Source organism: Physeter macrocephalus, chromosome 15 (assembly GCF_002837175.3).
Source record: "Physeter macrocephalus isolate SW-GA chromosome 15, ASM283717v5, whole genome shotgun sequence".
Classification (NCBI taxonomy): Eukaryota; Metazoa; Chordata; class Mammalia; order Artiodactyla; family Physeteridae; genus Physeter; species Physeter macrocephalus.
The window spans coordinates 32386757-32407358 of NC_041228.1; the positions used below are offsets into that span (position 1 = coordinate 32386757).

Sequence of the window (20602 nt, forward strand, 5' to 3'; positions counted from 1 at the left end):
GCAACTGATTCATATGGCTACAAGAGACAGATGTTGTTAGCCCTGTAAATTCATGCATGCTCTACGATCAGGTTTTGCAGTTAAGAAGTTGAGTTCATGAAGGTCAATCTGTGTGGACTGGGGATGTTTAATTTATAGCCAGGATTATGTCTTTGACTACTTGGTACAATGCTGGGGTATGCTGTCAGAGCACAGAACATAATAAATAATAACCACAATAAATGTGCTAGGAAACTTGTATAGAAGTTGCCTAGATTGATGGATCTCATTTGCTACCCTCTATTATTCACCTCCAGTGGAAATTACAATTTGCTTGTAAAGATCTCTCATTTATTTAACTTCAGTCTTTAAAAAAAATTTTCTTTCCCTCTTAGTTATTTATATGTGTTTATCAAGTTTGTTTTTCTTTTTAAAAATAATATTCCTTTGAGGGGGAGTTAAAAGAGTCAGCTTTTCCTGGCAGCATGCCAAGTAGAAAAACCACTACCATCAATTTTCTTTCCAATAAAAGATGATGCTTAGTGGTAGACTTAAATTCCCAGTCTAACCTCACTGGGTGTGGACGAGGTTCTCAAAGGCTACTAAATGGAGCAGGGTCTACACCAGGAAGGAAGGAATTTTTATTAGTAACAAGAGTGAAAATTAAACCATCATATATGGCGATAGCCAAATAGGGAGGAAAGAGAAGTGTAAAATCAAAACAAAAGGATTATTTAAGGGCACATCTCCATAAAGTGGAGGAGAGCGGGTGGCTCTTTTCAGACTATGTCAAGGGGAAAAGAAATAGTCCATGAACTTCTCCTCTCCCAAATGCATGTACCTGAGGAGTTTGAGAACCATTTGGAAAACGATTAAGAAGCAACTCAAGTAGTTACCTCATTCAATTTTTCTTAAACATTCTTTTTAAATGATTGACACAGCCCTTCAAGAATCTGCTGAAAATAACAAATCTTCTGCCTATAAAAATACATGAGCACAAAATTTCATACAATTTCAGGATCCTTGAAACACATCTACAGATCCTGGGACCCCGAGATTAAGAACCACATGAGTCTCAGGAGAATGCTTTATGCTTTATAGGGTGTCGATCAGAACGTTGGCTAAGTTAAATCAGCACTCCAACTGCAATAGAACTGTTAAAAATACTGACCACTTTATATAGTTTTATAAACTTCTAAATACTTTCTCATATTTGAGTTATTTGATATATTAGCCTAAGAGTAGACATCTAGGTACTCAGCTCAATAGATTAGGTAATAAAAAGGGTAATACTGAATACCTACTCTGTGCCCTGCTGCTTACCAATGTCTGATATTCTATTAGGATTAGATTTTGTATAAATAAAATGTTCCCTCGTGAAACATAAATACCCTTGGTTGGTGAACACTGAAGTGCTCAGCTTCTAATACCTTAGAATGAATATTTATCAGATTTTTTTCCAACAAGAAACAAAATACTTAGATTTTTGAAGGTGTTAAGATAGACACCTAGATGAACAGTTCTCAACATTTTATCTGAGGACCTTGGGGAGGTACATGACGTCCTCTCTTTGCCAATTATCAATACATATCTTTGTGAATCTGGATTTTCTTCATATACTTCAACCAACACAACATATTGCAACAGATTGGATGCAGAAGCAGATATGAGAATCCAACTGTCTTCTATTAAGCCAGACATTAAGATTTACAAAGATGGAAACAATGCCACACATTTCACTCAATTTTTTTGTTTTGGAAAATAGAGATAATCTGTAATGCATTTTTTATTTTAAGTAAATTTACACATATTTTAAAATTGTTTTAATTTCTAAATGATAAATATCAGTAGCTATGATCCACATAAACAAAAGCTCTTTGGAGTCCTCACCAAATTTTAAGTGTTTTTAAAGGGCCCCTGAGACCAAAAGGTTTGAGAACTTGATAAGTCTCAGAAGACAGGTCTGGGTGGATGAGCAAGTGCAAGGGTGAGGGGTGTGAATACAAGAGTCAAGGGACAGAGGACAGCAATGTGCCTCTTGTCTTGGGATTGGGGTTCCTTGACTGGTACTAAAAGTGGAGAGAGAAAGATGCCGTGCAGTCTTTCTTCATTCCGTTTGTGACCTGTTCTAAACACAGTGGTCACGGCAGCCCAATTTCTGGAAACAGATCTCAAGAATCAAGCAAGTAGAATCTCAAATCCTAAAATTAGGACACACAACTGCTGATTGTTAAATGAAGTACACTGAAGCTCCTCCTTTTTCTCCAACGAGGGTACAAAACATTTTTGCAGCTCTCGATTTTGTTTGTTTGTTTTGCCAAATGATACAAGATTTGTTATTATTGGGTTTTGCATTGTTTGTTAATTTTTTCACCGTTTGTAAAACCATTTCCTGGAAAAAAAAAATCTAAAAGGGGACAAATCGGTAGCGGATAGAGGGAAAGACTAATGTACCTTCAAAGAAATTCATCTTAAATTTTAATATTTACCTACTACGCACTAAGCATTGTGCTAGAGTACACTGCAGTAGAGAGGAAACAGCCTTGAATTTGGAATAAGAAAAACTGTTTCAAACCATTCATTTGTTACACTATTTTGGGTAATTTAACTTGTCTCATTTTCTTATCTATAAAACATGGATAATAATATTTATCTCACAAGGTTGTTAAGAGATTAAAAAGAGATAACCTATGTCAATTGGACAGCATAATGCATTGTAGGTCTTCCCTGAATAGCCCGGAGAGTGCATGTAAAGGCCAACGATAATCTAGTAGGGGAGATGAGACGTGTCGACAAACCCTTTACAAATACAAGGCGGAAGGTCTGACGTGCCAGTGTCACTACAATTGTATTCAGAAAGTGCTACGGAGAGGTAAGGGAAGGAGGAGTCACACTTCTTGGGATGGAGAAAGATGTTTAAAGAAATCACGGGTAGCTGAGTGAACCCCTCTCCCACTTCCCGACCCCCGAGGTGGCTCCAGCCGAACATCCCGGCTCAGCTCAAACCCCCCGCGGGATGTCAGAGCCACCTCCACGCCAGACTGGAAGTGCTCCGGACTCCAACCTTGCCCGGCTCATCGCGGGCACCTTGAGCGTGGGCGTCCAGCCCCAGCTCCCCAGCAGGCATTCACAGCGACCAGCGGTCGGGGTCTCGGCACTAACCTGCGCCCACCCACTCAGAGCTCTGCGCGGGTTAAGTGGAGGAAGGGAGGGAGGGGTAGGGAAGAGTAACTCCCAAGTTCCCAGCCTCCGAATACCCACTCTCCTCGCTCACGCAGCCACTCTCCGCCACCCAACACTTCCTCATACATAACCCGCAGGGGCAGCCCCGAGACCTCGGACTGCAGCGAAGCGCCGAAGCCGGCCCCCACTCCCCAGCCCGGGGGAACCCATCGACCCGCGTTCTCTCGCTCGCTCATCTATTGGCACTGCCTTGCTCCTCCGGCTCCTGTCACGGGGAAAGTGGCCCTGAGACTTAGAAGGTCCAGCGGAGCGCGGGGTGGGAACCAAGGCAGGCGGGCCAGGGGATTGCCGATCGCACGGATGGGCGCGGGTGCCGGCTAGCGCTGTCTGGCGGGTGGCGGCGCCGACTAGCCTATGCGGCGCGTGGCTGGAGCCGCGCGTCCGCCGCCCCCTCACTTCGTACCAGCGCTGGCTAGCTCGGCTCCCGGGAGAGCCGTCCCGTGGAGGACTCTCGCGCCGCCCCGGGTGGGAGCCGGCGAGCTGCTGAGTGGGGTCCGGAGGGAGGCAGAAAGAGGGAGGGAGCGCGCGCGGGCGGTGGCGGAGGCGGCGGCGACGGCGGCCCCTCCCCCTCCCGCCGCCGCGGAGAGCGCAGGGAGCAGCCGGGGGCTCGGTGGCGGCGGCGTCTGGCCCCAGCTCCTCCTCCTCCTCCTCCTCCGCCTCCTCCATCTCCTTCTCGCTCGCTCCATCTGCCGTGGTTATGGCCCGTCGCTGGAGCACAAAAGAGTCTCCGCGGTGGAGGTCTGCGCTGGTCTTGCTTTTCTTCGCCGGGGTGTACGGTAAGTGTCCTGGTCCCTGCGCCCCGCTGACTGAACAAAGCTGGGGCGACCCCGGGCCCGGAGGCCTCCAGGACAGGGGGCTCCCCGAGGAACCGGCAGAGACCCCGGCCGCTGGCGGGACAAAGACACGGCGAGGGATGGATGTAGCGGAGGGGGTGTCCACACACGAAGATGCTTTGGTCGATTCGTCTGTCTCCAGACCCTCGGGGTGTTGGAGGGTGTTTGGGCGTCCCGGACCCGGGGAGTCCCCGGGGAGCTAGAGGGTGGCGGACGGACTTCCCGACCTGCGCTGGAGGGCCACGGTGGCCGGCTGGTTCCTCGAAGGCTCGTAGCCCCTTGAATAACCCGCCCACACAAAGATGTAGGACTGTGGGAGAAAGAAAGGGAGGTCGCCCCCCGCCGCTGGCCGGGACCGTCCTGCCACCCCCGACCCTCCCGGGGCCAGGAAGTTCACTCCCCAGTGGAATTCACACTGCACCGATCCCTCACCTTCCCCACTCCCTGGCAAAGCAGCCCACTATTTTCTTCCCATCCCTGCACTTCGGGGGCCCTGCTGATCCCGGGCATGCAGAATCCTGCCCCTTGCTCTGGAGCAGCACGCGGGAGAAGGCCAGAAAATAGTTTCCAGCCCCACCTCGGTCTCTCCCTCTTAGGGCGTACATGTCTGCCCTGACTCCCCGTTCGTTTGGCATTTCATCCATCATTGTCCGCTAATGTTGTCACTGTAGCTTTATTCTGGTCTGTGGATTGTATTACATATATTCCTTTGAGGTTAAGAGAAGGCTGAGGCTATGAGAAAGGACCAATCTTTACGTAGTACACAGGGGTCAGAACAAGAGCTAAATGGAATTAATTGGAAAGAACATTCATTGCTTGAGAGACTTGAGTTCCACTTGTGACTTGACTGTTTTTGGTCATCAGTTAAAAACATTGTATAGTTGTTTCAGAGAACACAGTTAACCTTTACTTTTGGGAGTGGTGCTTTGATTTCTTCAGAAGAAAATAATTAGAAGTTATCATTCTTTGGTAAATTTTACTTCTGAAAAGTCTAAGTCATTTGCCACAAACACTTAATTTCACTAATGGTGGTGGGGATGGAGTTCAGTCAACATGTAATTTACGAGCAAGTATTACCTCTTTTGGAAGCATTTATCTATGGCATTGAATGTCACGGTAACTTTTAAAACCTGAGAAATTACACGAAATGTAGAATTTAATGAACTGAAATTGACATTTACTGCCAACCAAGAAACAGTTTTTCTGTGTGGTTCAGAATGTATTGCTCCCTGACCTGATTAATATACTTTTATTTTTGTTTGGGAGGAGTTGGTCCACATTTGATGTGGTAATTGCCAATGGTGTGCTTATTTGAACAGAAAACCCAGTGCATGACTTCTGTTAGTTGCATCAAGTGGCTGTGATCCCTACTTGCTTGGTGACTTGTGGGTTTGGGTCTGCACCAGAGATCAATAAGCTATTATGTGTTTCTTCTAGCCTGAAGGTGGGTGTAGTTCTGCTCTAGGTTTGGTGTAATGGCCCAGGAGAGAGCAGAAAGCTAGAGGCATGTTTAATCTAGGGTGATTAAGAGTGTCCAGCTTTGTCCTCTGCTATAATCAGAATTGAGTCCTAGTGAGGTCTGATCAGATTGGATAAATAAACAGGTTCTTTTAGCTCTGCTTTCATTAAGAGCTATGTCATTAGTGTTTGAACTAAAATTCTTTTTGCCTCTAGGGATAAGAGGCTGTGAACCCCCGAATTTGTCTTGGTGCATCCTTTTGTACTTGTACACAAAATGACTTTCTGGTAGGTGCTTATCAGATATTTATTTATGTTTTGGGAATTTGTGTTTAGTGAGGAATTGTTAGTAGGCAAAGACTGAAGCTCCTTTTTCCAACAGTGTGGGGTCACATTATAAAACTAGCAAGTGATTATGCTAAGGGTTGATATCTCAAGCCACACAGCAAGTTTCAAAGTATAAAGAAAAAGGAGGTAGTGAGCCAGGCGGGACACTGAACTGTGAGCAGAGATTAAAGGAACCCTTCACTCTGCATTTGGGGAAATTCTCTTTATTGCTGCACTTTTTGTCCTCTTCTGTCCTGTGTGGATTTATATTAGAGAAGAAGCAGCTATAATAATAGTATGTGTGTGGCGGGGTGTGTGTGTGTGTGTGTGCTTTCATAACAATAGTGGGGTTGTTTTACTTGAATATGCAGTAGTTGTGATGAGGAGTGGATGCGTCCTGAGAAGTACCCATCACCTGTTCTGAGCCTTTAGAACAAATATACACTGTAAGTTATGAAACTGTCCCTTATACAGCAAAATGTGTGTTTTTTTCAAAGTGGCTTCAAAAATAATGAGAAACCTCTGTTAATGCAACTGAATATTCAGAGTAACCCTTAACTTAGACCCAGTGAAAAAAATGCAAGTTGATTGGCTGATATTTGGGTAGTTCCAGTACTAACTCTTCACAGAATGACTCTTTCTTACCTATTAAACTGTAATATTAAATGGCTCCAAGTTGTGCCTCGAATCTTTGAAACATTTCATATACCTTAAAAGTAATCTTTTTATTTTGGTGCTTAGTTTCTTCACATGACCATTTTAGTGGACTATGTGACTAATAAATGTGACTGTTTTAGTGGAATAGTATGACTGTTTTACTTCCAAGTTACTTTTCTGAATGCCAAAGCCTCATTTGAAACTCTGAATTATGATATGAAATACAGTTAATGTTTTCTAGGAGTAGTTGTTCAAAGACCAACAATTATCTTTCAGGAGCTGCTGTAGCTTAACTGCACCAAATGTTCCTGAGAGTTAGGAGCAGGTAAAGGTTGACCTCTGCCGTTGGAAGTTTGAAGGGATAAGAACAGTTAGTGGGGGCAGCTGTGACCTTGCTGGGCATGTGTTAGGCCTGCTGTAAGAGGAGAAGGTGCTTCTTCATATCTCACGTGGGGATATCTGGCTGTTAAAATGTGTGGAGGTTTTCCAAGCTGTCTCCTAATCAGTAGAAGCTGTTAGTCTTGCTCACCTCCCAAGCCATAATTTGATAATTATGGCAGTTCCATTGCTTTATCCTTTTCCACTCTGTTTGTCTCCCAAATCAGTGTTTTCTAATCTTTTTTAGAAGATTAAAATACCTAAAATACATTTTATATTACTCCCAGTATACAGAACAAAACAAAGTTCATGAAATAATACTTGCTGGTACTACCTGTGATGTACTCTGATGTTTTCTAGTCTATGTCACCTCCCTTCTCTCCTGCTTTCTTTTTTCGTGTACTGGTTTGGACTCATTAAAGTAATTTTGGACCCACTTATAGAATACAATTATTAGTTTGTAAAAGCGCTGCCCTAGATGAAGCCTTAAAATGTAATTTTAAATGTTTCTTGTGTTTGTATATCATTTTACAGTAGCCTTGAAGAGTTGTAGGTGGTAAAGTCTTCGGTTACTTGCTGCTAGAGCTTTTGGGAGCAGTAAGAACTCTCCCTGACATGTACTGACAGACTTATGACAAAATGTATCTTTAAACTGCTTTTCAGCTTATTATAGTCAAAAGTTCTTTCTGTACACACTGCTGTTCTAGATGTTGTGGGAGCATAGCACATTCTTTTTACTCTTGCATCTTATGTCTAATGAGTGAGTCTCTGTGAATTTTATGGAACTTTCAGCAGGATTTTATAAATTTCCAGTTTAAAGTTAGGCTAGAAGTTCCAATTTTAGAAAGGTTGTAGAAATAACTAGAACATGAGAAAAAAAAATCTAAACCAGATTCCAATTACTTCTAAAAAAGTCAACCTTGATTACATAAAATATGTTGAATAAAACTGAATTAATTGCCTAATATAAACCCTTCCTTGGGTTTAGAATCTAAATTATATCCATATCCTAGGGAGAATCTAAAGGTATGCAGCACATTCCACAAAATTCTAGGTGGTTACCAGGCAGAAAGTATTAAATGACCACTTTCAGAGTGGTACCTGTGTTCCAGGGAGAGTATGGAGGAGATCTGAATGATGTATGGTAAATGATTTAGAAGGTTCCTAGAAAGTAAAATCTCTGAAGAAAACATAAAAATGATGTCAGGCTGAAAAGTGAGCAGCAGTTTAAAAAAATGTTTGGGAAAAAAAAGACAATTTTTGTGGTTAGAAAATTTAAAGCTTATCAAGAAATTAAGGCAACAATGAGAACTTTTTGTTTTTCTGATGTGAGGCATTTTTGTATTTGCGGGGGGTTTTTGTTGTCTTTTTCTTACATCTTATCAATGAAATTACAATTTAAAGAATGAAAGGTAAAAAGGAGGTAAATACCTTTAATATAGGTGAGATGTATGTAGATTTAAGCAAATAGAAAATGTTTTATTTCAGAATTTCGGAATGAGTACTAATTCTGTTCCTGCTACAAGTCTTTATAGGTAAATGAAGGTTGTTCTAAACTTAGGAATTGAGGTTGAATTAATGATTTGTAATTTCTCAGGTTATCTTTCCCTCCTGTTTCTTGGTTTCTCTTCATTTTCTCCTTACTCCACCCTGTCCTTTGTGGGAGGGGTGAGTAAGATGTATACTACTTATTCCCCATTTTCTAAGGTGTCGGATTGGATTAGATCCTACAAATACAAGTTACCAATTTGTTCAGTTGCATGTCATTAGTCCTTTTAAGTAGATGCAACATAGATGTGTATAGAGGTAGATAGATCTGTCTATCTGTCTGTCTGTCTGTCTATCTCTAGTTTCAATATGAAATTAGCTTAGGGAATTCTCACTCTCTAAACTGTAGAAGGAAGGGAAGGAAACTAACATTTACTCAATTAAGTTCAGATACTGTGGTTGGTCTTCATTCATTGCCTGTTAATATTCATTAGGTCTTATTTAGAAATCCTACAAGGTATTTATTCCTTTTTTTATGGAAGAGAAACATTGAAGCTCAGAGAAGTTGTCACTTATCTCACATCAAAGCACTAGGAGATAGTACAGCCAGGACCGCAACCTAATCCTGTCTGTCTCTTCACTCTTTCATTCATTGAGCAAATACTTGTTGAGCGCTTGCTTACTTCTGGCACTACGTAAGGCACGACAGCCTGGTGGACGTGGTTTCTGCCCTCGTGGAGCTTCCAGTCTAGTGAATAACTTGTAGTAAGTGCTTTAACAAAAAACAAACAGGAGACAGCGATAGTGAATACCAGGCACAGAGTAGTTAGAGGAAGCCTTCCTTGTAGAGGAGAATGAAAGACCTGAAGGACAACTAACCATGTTACGATTGGGATAAGAGAGCCTTGCACATGGGAGCAACATGTGAAAGACCCAGAATTAGGAAAAAGCTGATGTGGAAGAGCTGGTGTGTTCCCGGTAAACAAATAAAATCAGTAGCTGGAGCACAGTGGTTCTAAGAGTGACAGGGTGAGGCTAGAATCTTAGGCAGGAACTCAGGGCTTTGGAAACGATGGTAAAGAGTTTGGGTTTAAGTGTAACTGTTGACACAGTTTAAATGACGTGATGTGATCTTTGTTTTGAAACAGTCACTTTTGCCTCTGTGTGGATTGTTGAGAAGTAGGCAAGCGCAGAGGTGGGCTGATAGGTTTCGGCTGTAATGCAGGTGAGAGACACTGAGGTGGCAGCAGTGGAGGTGGAAAGAAGAGTATGGATTGCCCCTTTGATTGGGAAGAAAGGGGTGCCTCCTCTCCCATCACGAGAGGTTAAGGAGGAAAATACTAGTTCCAGTGTACTTAGGTCTGTAGGTTTTGTAGTAGGATGATGGAGAATTCTCAGAGTGATAGGACATGAGATCATCAGGTAAGAGTGAGGAAAAGGGCCGAGAGGTTGGGTGATTTCTGTTTTCATAATTCAGTAAATCAGTTTAGACCCTTAGGAAGTTAAGTTTCTGTTTATTTTAATCTAGAAAAGAGAAGGTTAAGAACACCCAGTTCAAGAAGGGATATTGTGTGTGAATAGTTGTATAGCATATGACACTAAGGAGTGGGGATTTAAGTTACAAGGCGGGAGGCTTAAGAAGGGTTCTGTGGAGAACTCAGTTCTAAGGACTGTTCATTTTTCTGGATGAAATAAGTACAGAACAAAACTTTCTACAGTGTTTTAAGAGTATTTAAGGCAAAAAGGAAAGGGTGGAATAAAAGTTAGATTTCAAGGACTTTTTGCCCAAGTTAATGCTTTCTACTAAGTGATCAATTAAAGATTGCTCTATATCTTAGAAGAGTCAAGAATGCATTGGCGGATTAGAGAACTTCAAACATTTTTGGAAAAATAAAGTGACCTTTTACCTTTCTTCCCTGGATTGAATAGTTTATTTACAGAATATATAACTTTAGAAGGTCCCAAAACTTCAAAATAAATGAAGCCAACTGAACAGTTAATAGTTCTCTCGAATACTTTATAACTCACTGCCCTGCCCTGCTAGTATCAGTTTGGTGAAAAAGTGAAATCGTTTTACATTCATGTTTTTACCATTGAATGAGAGTAACTTCATACTTACCTTTAATTCACTTGAATTTCAGTTTTTAGAGATGGGATATGGTGTTAATCTTTTCATATCGAGGTTAAATGGAGCACAGTGGGATGTGTTGTAGTTGGAATTTACCGTTCAAATGTAATTACCTAACTTAATTTCATTGATTGTTAAAGTATCTTACAGGTTTTAATAAGTTGGAGAAGACATGAATCTTTTATCTGGCAAATTCTGAAATAGAATGCAGTTTCTTGGAATTATTATTGCCTGTTCTAGTGATACTAAAACCTTTTACCAAGAGTTAGAATACAGAACTCCTTTACAAAAAGAAGCTTTTCTTAAATCCTCAAAATAACTCTGAGGTAGGTATTATTAGAAGAAACTAAAGCTTTGAGAGTAGTGATTTTTGCCTAAGGTTTGCGCCTCTCTGCTGCTGTTCTGTTCATGTAAAGGCTCGTTAGTTTTTGTTTTTTTTTTTTGTGGTATGCGGGCCTTCCTCTGCTGTGGCCTCTCCCGTTGCAGAGCACAGGCTCCGGACGCGCAGGCCCAGCGGCCACGGCTCACGGGCCCAGCCGCTCCGCGGCACGTGGGATCCTCCCAGACCGGGGCGCGAACCCGGTTCCCCTGCATCGGCAGGCGGACGCGCAACCACTGCGCCACCAGGGAAGCCCAAGGCTCGTTAGTTTTTAATCTATGTTATTGTAACAGCCCCAACTAGTCTTGACTCTAGTCCTGTTTCACTCACATCACACAGAGGAGCAGCAGAGTGACTCTTCTAAAGCGAGGATGTGATTATGTAACTTTCTTGCTTAAAACCAACAGTTCCCTATTCTTAAAACAGAAGCATCACTAGGCCCTTCACGGTGTAGCTAGTTTTTCCCTTTCTTGTCTCTTGTCACTCCCTCCACCATGCGCTTCCCCTCCACCGTGTTTGGGCCATACTGAACACGGTTCTCTTGCCTCCTGGCCTTTGCACACACTGTTCTCCCTGCCTGGTTTTACCTTCCTCCACCACTTTCTTCACTAGACTAACTCCTGCCATCCTTCAGCTTTCCTTTACATATTACCTCCTTTGGGAAGTCTTTTCTGGTTCCTCAAAACTAGGTGCCTGTCTCCTAAGCATCTCAGACTGTTCTTAGTATGCACATTTGGTATTTTCCTGTTTTACCTCTCTGTATTTCCCCCTGGAGCATCGCTGCCTAACAGATACATATTGTGAGCCTCAAATGTAAGTCATATACATAGTTTTAAATTTCGTAGTAGCCGCATTAAAAATTTTTTAAAAAGCAGGTGAGATTAATGTTAGTAATGTATTTAACCTGATATATCTAAAATATTATCATTTTGACATGTAACCAATACAAAATTATTAATGAAATATTCTGCATTATGTTTTTCATACTAAGTCTTCAAAATCCAATGTAAATTTTTTTTTTTTTTTGGCTGCGTTGGGTCTTTGTTGCTGTGCACGGGCTTTCTCTAGTTGCGGTGAGCGGGGGCTACTCTTCGTTGCGGTGCGTGGGCTTCTCATTGCGGTGGCTTCTCTTGTTGCAGAGCACGAGCTCTAGGCACCCAGGCTTCAGGAGTTGTGGCTCACGGGCTCTGGAGCGCAGGCTCAGTAGTTGTGGCGCACGGGCTTAGTTGCTCTGTGGCATGTGGGATCTTCCCGGACCAGGGCTCGAACCCGTGTCCCCTGCATTGGCAGGTGGATTCCTAACCACTGCGCCACCAGGGAAGCGCTCCAGTGTAAATTTTATTCTTACAGCTCATCTCAATTAGACTAACCACATTTCAAATGCTTAATAGCCACTTTGAAAACAGTATCTATTAAGGCTGAGTGTAAACATGCCCTGTGATCCAGCAGTTCTGCTCCTGGTATAAACTCAACAGAAGTGGGGACGTCACATGCGTCAGAAGACACGTACAAGGATATTCATAGCATCCTTGCTTGTTTTAATTCCAGATTAGAAAGAGCCCACATGTCCATCAGCAATAGAATAGATGAATAAATTATGGTATATGGTATATTCACGTAAGGGAAAACTGTACAGCAGCAGTTCTCAAACTTTTGGGATGCAGGGCTCCACAGTTATTGAGGGATCCAAAGAATGTTTTTTGTATGACAGATATATATGTTTTTAAATATGGTAAATTAAAGTTGAGATTGTTAAAATATTTATTAACCCATTTAAAATGACAAGAAACCAATCCCATTACGTGTGACCTTAAGTAGCATACATTTTAAAAATATGTAAAATGACCACTAAAATTTCCAGAAAAAAAAGTTTAGTAAGAAGGATGGCGTTGCTATACATTTTTGCAAATCACTGTAATGTCTGGCTTAATAGAAGACAGCTGATTTCTCACGTCTGCTTCTGCAGTCAGTCCGTTGTGACATGTTTTGCTTGAAGTATAGGAAGGAAATCTGGCTTCACATAGATAATTGTAAAGGGAGAAGAATTTTAGTAGCCTTTTCGGATAAATGTGAATATTCTTTGATGCTACACCAGAACTTGACAGGTAGTTTTTTAAAGTTTAGTTGCAATGTGGAATCTGAAATCAAATCAGTGAGCTTTCTGTATTCTATTAAACTCTGAAAGGGTGTTGGGAATTCCCAAGAGTCCACTGACCACGTTTTGAGAACAAGGCGCTCTCATTACAAGGTAATGGAAAAGAACAAATTTTTAAAAAATAAGGAAAAAACCCCAAAGTACCGCTCCAGGTAGGGTGGGTAAATTTCACATGTGGATCGAAAAATGTTAGGCACACAATTATAGCTACCGTATGAGTACAGTGTTAGAAGTTAGACTAATATAGGAGAGCATTTGCCTCTTGGGGTTGGGCGGGGGTGGGTAGTGATTGAGATGGGTACCATGGAAGCTTCTGGGCTGCTGGTCAAATCTATATCTTGACCTAAGCTGTGGTTTACACAGATATGGGTTTTGGGGGTGATAACTCATGGAACTATAAACTTGCAATTAGTGCATTTTTGTATGTATATTTCAAATAAAAATTATTAAGTAATAACTTTTGAAAAAAAAAGAATAGAATAATGTTGAATAATAGTATCCATAGAAGGTTTTCTGATAATGTAGATTCTCTCTAGTGTTGTCATTTAGTTTTTGTTCTTTTTTTGCTTGATTTTTTGCCATTGTGTTTGATAATTAAAAACAATTTTAAAACTTTGTACTTTGGAAATTTCAAGCATATTCAAAAGTAGAGACGCTAGTATAATTAACCTGATATATCCAACATCCAGCTTCAACAAGTGATCATTATATGGCCAGCCTTGTTTTATCCACTCCTCCACCCACTCCCTAAACGCAAATGATTTTGAAACAAATCCCAAGTACCTAATCTAATAATATTTCAGTATGTATCTCTAAGATGTGAAGGCTTCAGAAAACAGAAACAAAAACCCTTAAGTCCAATACCACTATCACACTTAAAAAGTTAACAGTTCCTAATTATCATTACATATCTAGCCATATACACATTGCCCTGGTTGTCATATAAACATGAAGTTTTAGAAACTCTTTGGATTGGGATCCAGATAAGGTCCATACTCTGCAGTCGATATCTGTTAAGTCTTTAGTTTTAATGGTTCCCATCCCCTTTTTTTCAAAATTTTAAATGTGATGTTTGCTATAGGTTTCTGATATTCTTAATCAGATTGGAGCTATTACTTGAGTTCCTATATAAAATAAGTTTTTGAGAATAGATATTTAATTTTGACACATAAGTGTTTTCATTTCCAAGATGATCATAAGTTATTTATGAGGGCCAGAATTATGTGAGTGAATCATACCTAGCATCATTGCCAGACAGTATTTGTTGAATAAATGAATTCATTTATCCACAAATGGAGTAAATTACATTCACGTGATTCCTTATGTTGAACTATTGCATTTATGGGATAGACCACAACAAGTTGGTAATTATATATTTTAATCTGCTGGAATACATTGACTAATTTTCTTAAGGCTTTGTGTTTGTATCTCTGAAATCAGTCTGTAGTTACTGCCAGCTTTCTAACTCCCTCCACCCCTTTTCTTTCTCTCTCCTGTGACCTGACTTCCTCTCTCCTCTTCCCAATTTTCATATCTGTTGATCTGTTCTTTTAGATACACTTATAATACATACACCTTTTAAAATTGATTTCAGTGGCCAAGAACAGTATAAAAAAATTTATTGTTCCAGTTGTGATTATTTTGCCTTTTCAGGTTAGGGAAGGAGACCTGTATAGCTACAGTTACAATAAGAAAGCAAAAATGAACAGCCTTGTCCTGCTGACAGGAGAAATGTTTTCATTCCTAGTGAGGATAAACTTTGTTTCACTAAGCAAGGTAATACAGATGAGCCTGTCAGAAGTAATCCCTTCTTATGAATGGGCCTTATGACCAAAGAAGCAAATAAGATACCTTAGTGGAAATGGACTGGTTGCATGAGAAGTAGAATTCATGTCTGAAGGAGGCATCTGTGGAGTAAAATGGAGATGCTAAATGAAGACTGAGCTCAAGTCCAGGGGAAGGACCGCTGTGTTCTGCCAGATGGGCACTTCTAGTCTGTTGGGGATGATTATACTTTAGAACCACACTTATTTGCTCAAAAGGTAGCAGCCATAGCGTTAACCAAGATACGGCCTCAGTACTTTGTAAGGTATGACCTTGTGTTTTCACTGACATGATTACTTGTACGTAAGACTATTCACGCGGGTAAGAGGGTAGGAGATGGAGGGGGAGCCTACTATTTGTGCAGCTGGAGTGGAATAACTACACACAGTTTAGGTTCTGATGTCAGTGAGTAAGGCTAAAGTATAGTTCTTTTAAAATTCTCTGAAATCATCTTCAAGTACAGTATACATGTTTTACAATATTCAGTGCTGAGCAGCATACTTTCATTAAGTACAAAACATCCAGTTTTCTCTCTAGCGTTGGTACAGAAGTTTTTTTGAGCACCAGATAAAATGGTTGTATTTAGGGGCCATGTGAAAAATACGAGTGAGCACAGATAAAATAGCATAAATTCAGTATGAATAGGATTCAGCTCCACATTACTTCTTCCACTGCATTACAGTAAGGAACTGAGTGCTTGATTTGATTGAAGTATGTGGGTGTTACAGAGAATTCGAATTAGGATACATGATTTATCCCCGCTTTTTATTTATTTTGTGTATTTGTTTTTAATTTATTCTTTTGTTCCCTGACCTAAGTAGGGGGCTCGCCACAACAAAATTTAAAATAATAGAAGTTACGGTTTTTTATAGGTTTTTTAGAGCTCTTCCCTGCAACTATAAGGGCATGGTACTTTTGGGGAATAACTTTATCTTTTCAATTTCTACCTCTTTGAGCCAATTTTGTTAAAAAAATACTAAGTCATATTTTCCTAGAATATTGTAATTTCATTTCTATTTCCACATTTGCTTTAAAGTTATAAGTAATGTGCTCTCAAAAATATTTTCTATGTGTGATAATATCACGTTTGTCATTCCTAATACCTGTCTGTCATTCTTTTCTTGAACACACTTATCACAGTTTTCTCTATTTTAGGTTTTCTTAAAGAATCAGCTCTTGGTTTTATGGTCTACTGATTTTCTTGTTTTCTATTTTATTAATTTCTTCTTTGCACTTTTTTTTTTGGTTTATTTTGTTGTTTTTCTAGCTTTTAAGATGATTGTGTAGTTTGTAAATTTTTTCATTTTTATTTTTAAAGATATACAGTAGAATTAATTCTTTTTCCTTTTGGTGTTCAGGTCTGTGAATGTTAACACATTACAGATTTGTGTAGCTACCATGCAAATCAGGATACATCACCCGAAAAAACTCCCTCCTGCTATCTTTTATAGTCACATCCTCTCCCCACCCATAATCTCAGATAACCACCCATCTATTTTTCATTACTATAGTTTTGTCTTTTTCAAATAAATAGAAGTGTACAGTGTGTAACCTTTTGAGACTGACTTCCCTTACTCAGCATAGTCTTTGCGATCATCCACACCGTTGCACAGGACAGCAGTTTATTGTTGCTGATCAATATGCCATTTTGTATGGATGCACCACAGTTGGTCACGTCACCTGGTGAAGGACATTTGAGTTGTTTCCACCTTTTGGCTATTTAATTAATTATCTATGAACATTCCTATACAGGTTTTTGTGTAGATATGCTTTATTTCTCTAGGATAGATAATTAGGAGTAGGATTGCTGGGTCCTAAGTTATACATATATGCTTAACTTTATAAGAAACTGCCAAACCATTTTCCACAGTGGCTGTACCAGTTTGCATTCTCACTGGCAACGTGTGCAAGTTCCAGTGGCTCTGCATCCTTGCTAGCGCTTAATGTTGTCAATATTTCCTGTTTTTGTCATTCTGTTAGGTAAATAGCAGTATCTCATCTGATGTGAATTTGCATTTTTTAAAATGACTAATGATGTTTAACATCTTTTCATATACTTTTTTTTGCCATCTTTGTATCCCCTTGGATGAAGTATTTAAGTCCATTGCCCATTTTTGGCTTGGTTGTTTATTTTTTAACTGTTGAATTTTGAGAGTTTTTATATCTATATAGATGTCAGTACACACACAAACACACACACACACACCCAGCTCTATAGCTTGTCTTTCTATCCTCTTGACAGTGGCCTTGGCAAAACAGAAGTTTTTTTAATTGATAAAATTCAATTTATCAATTTTTTATTTTATAAATTATATTTTTGGTATTAAAAAAACCCCACAACCCAATCAAAATATGGGCAGAGCACCTAAATAAACATTTCTCCAAAAAAGACATACAGGTGGCCAATAGGCACATGAAAAGATGCTCATTGTTGCTAATTATTAGAGAAATGCAAATCAAAACTACAATGAGGTATCTGTCACCTTACTCCACTCAGAATGGCCATCATCAAAAAGTCTACAAATAATAAATGCTGGAGAGGGTGTGGAGAAATGGGAACCCTCCTACACTGTTGGTGGGGATGTAAATTGGTGCAGCCACTGGAGGACAGCCTGGAGGTCCTTAAAAAACTAAAAACAGAGTTACCATATGATCCAGCAATCCTACTCCTGGGCATATATCCAGAAAATACAAAAACTAATTCGAAAAGATACATGCACCCCAGTATTCATAGCAGCACTATTTACAATAGACATGACATGGAAACAGCCTAAATGTCCATCAACAGATGAATGGATAAAGAAGATGTGGGGTGTGTGTGTGTAGGATGCTAGTAAGGGTCTAAGAATTCCAGGTTTTAGAGGGAAAAAGATGTATTATAAAACTCATGCTACACTATTCACAACAGCCAAGACATGGAAACAACCTAAATGTTCATTGACAGATGCATGGATAAAGAAATTGTCGTACATATATACAATGGAATACTACTCAGCAATAAAAAGGAATGAAATAAGGCCATTTACAGCAACATGGATGGACCTAGAGATTATCATACTAAGTGAAGCAAGTCAGGCAGAGAAAGACAAATATCATATGATATCACTTATATGTGGAATCTAAAAAAATGATACAAGTGAACTTATTTACAGAACATATATACACACAGACATAGAAAACAAAAAAGATGTTAAAATACTTCCCCAAATTAATTACATTAAAATTTGCATCCTCATTCTCAGCAATTATTTTGATTCCTTAAGTTTTATTCTCCCTCTCCCTTACCATTTTCTTTGTCCCATGTCAGTTTTCTTGAAGTCTTTAATTAGATTGATATTTCTATTTTGCTGAAGTACATTCTTGTATATTATCCCCCCCTTAAGAAATACGTATTGGTTGTATATACTCTTAGGTGTGCACAGTTGAAATTGTTTATTTTGCCATCACACTTGAATAATGGTTTGGCTGGGTATAGAATTCCAGGTTCCAATATTTTCTGTTCAGAATTCTGTGTATGTTACTGTATCATCTTGTAACTTTAAGTTCCCATTTTGATTGTAATTCCTTTCTTCCTTTGGAAGCTTATCATAAATTTCTTTTTATCTTTGGAGTTTACCGTTTTCACCAGTGTGTGTTTAGTATGTATCTTCAGTCATTGTTACTGTTTGGTATTTGGTGGGCATTTTATCTGAACATATCTAGTTGTATGTTCTAAAGATATTTTTCTAAAATACATGTGCATGTACATATATGTGTGTGAATATATGCACATAGGTATATATATATATATATCATGTGTATGTGTGTATATGTATGTATACCTATGTATATGTGTTTTTTTGTTTTTTTGTTTTTTTGTTTTTTTTTTTTGCGATACGCGGGCCTCTCACTGTTGTGGCCTCTCCCATTGCGGAGAATTCGAAAAGATACATGCACCCCAGTATTCATAGCAGCACTATTTACAATAGACATGACATGGAAACAGCCTAAATGTCCATCAACAGATGAATGGATAAAGAAGATGTGGGGTGTGTGTGTGTGTGTGTGTGTGTGTGTTTCTAATGGAATATTACTCAGCCATAAAAAAGAATGAAATAATGCCATTTACAGCAACATGGATGGACCTAGAGATTATCATACTAAGTGAAGCAAGTCAGGCAGAGAAAGACAAATATCATATGATATCACTTATATGTGGAATCTAAAAAAATGATACAAGTGAACTTATTTACAGAACATATATACACACAGACATAGAAAACAAAAAAGATGTTAAAATACTTCCCCAAATTAATTACATTAAAATTTGCATCCTCATTCTCAGCAATTATTTTGATTCCTTAAGTTTTATTCTCCCTCTCCCTTACCATTTTCTTTGTCCCATGTCAGTTTTCTTGAAGTCTTTAATTAGATTGATATTTCTATTTTGCTGAAGTACATTCTTGTATATTATCCCCCCCTTAAGAAATACGTATTGGTTGTATATACTCTTAGGTGTGCACAGTTGAAATTGTTTATTTTGCCATCACACTTGAATAATGGTTTGGCTGGGTATAGAATTCCAGGTTCCAATATTTTCTGTTCAGAATTCTGTGTATGTTACTGTATCATCTTGTAACTTTAAGTTCCCATTTTGATTGTAATTCCTTTCTTCCTTTGGAAGCTTATCATAAATTTCTTTTTATCTTTGGAGTTTACCGTTTTCACCAGTGTGTGTTTAGTATGTATCTTCAGTCATTGTTACTGTTTGGTATTTGGTGGGCATTTTATCTGAACATATCTAGTTGTATGTTCTAAAGATATTTTTCTAAAATACATGTGCATGTACATATATGTGTGTGAATATATGCACATAGGTATATATATATATATATCATGTGTATGTGTGTATATGTATGTATACCTATGTATATGTGTTTTTTTGTTTTTTTGTTTTTTTGTTTTTTTTTTTTGCGATACGCGGGCCTCTCACTGTTGTGGCCTCTCCCATTGCGGAGCACAGGCTCCGGATGCGCAGGCTCAGCGGCCATGGCCCACGGGCCCAGCCGCTCCACGGCATGTGGGATCTTCCCGGACCGGGACACGAACCCGCATCCCCTGCCTCGGCAGGCGGACTCTCAACCACTGCACCACCAGGGAAGTCCTGTATATGTGTTTTAAATGCCTTTTATCCTATGTTCTCTACTTTTAAAACTCCCGTTAAGTGAATAGTAGATATCTTGGCCATATCTTTTTTCTCTCTTAGTTTTATATCCTTGTCCTTTTATTCTAGAATTTAAAGATTCTTCAATTTGGTCTTCTAAGTTGTAATTTTCTACAATATAATTGTCTATAATATAGAATTGTCTCATTCTTCAGCTTAGTCTTATAAGTTATAATTGTTGTACATATGTAAAATAGTTGCCTTTACAAATAATTTTTCCTTTTTATAATGACAATTTTTTTTCATTTAGCAGTGGAACTGATTTGTGTCTTTGTCACCTCTCCCACAAATTCTCTTACTCTCTACCTGCCGTTTCCCCTACTTGCTCCCCTACTCGTGAGAATATGGTAAGAACTGTACATAGGTCCTTTCCTCAGAAACTAATCCACATATACACAGTCACAGAAAATGTTGTATGTGATAATGTGTGATTCCAGAACTCCTTAAAGCTCATTCATGATCCCTAATAGTGCTGTTCTTGAAACAGCTGCATTGGTACTACCTAAGAAACTTGTTAGAAATGCAGACTCTCAGACCCTGCCCCAGATAC

The 20602-nt window shown here is 39.5% G+C and overlaps 1 protein-coding gene across 3 annotated transcripts in view; it reads left to right on the forward strand.

The window, feature by feature from the left end:
- The first annotated feature begins 3622 nt into the window (after nucleotides 1–3622).
- Nucleotides 3623–20602, forward strand: part of LRP12 (LDL receptor related protein 12) — an 84011-nt gene continuing 67031 nt past the window's right edge. Inside the window, exon 1 of one of the 3 annotated variants that reach the window (XM_024129834.3) lies at nucleotides 3623–3998. In XM_024129834.3, coding sequence (XP_023985602.1) covers nucleotides 3920–3998 — 79 coding nt within the window. In that variant the 5' untranslated portion in view covers nucleotides 3623–3919. The remainder of the gene's footprint in view (nucleotides 3999–20602) is intronic. The other 2 variants (XM_024129836.3, XM_024129835.3) reach the window with 2 other exon arrangements.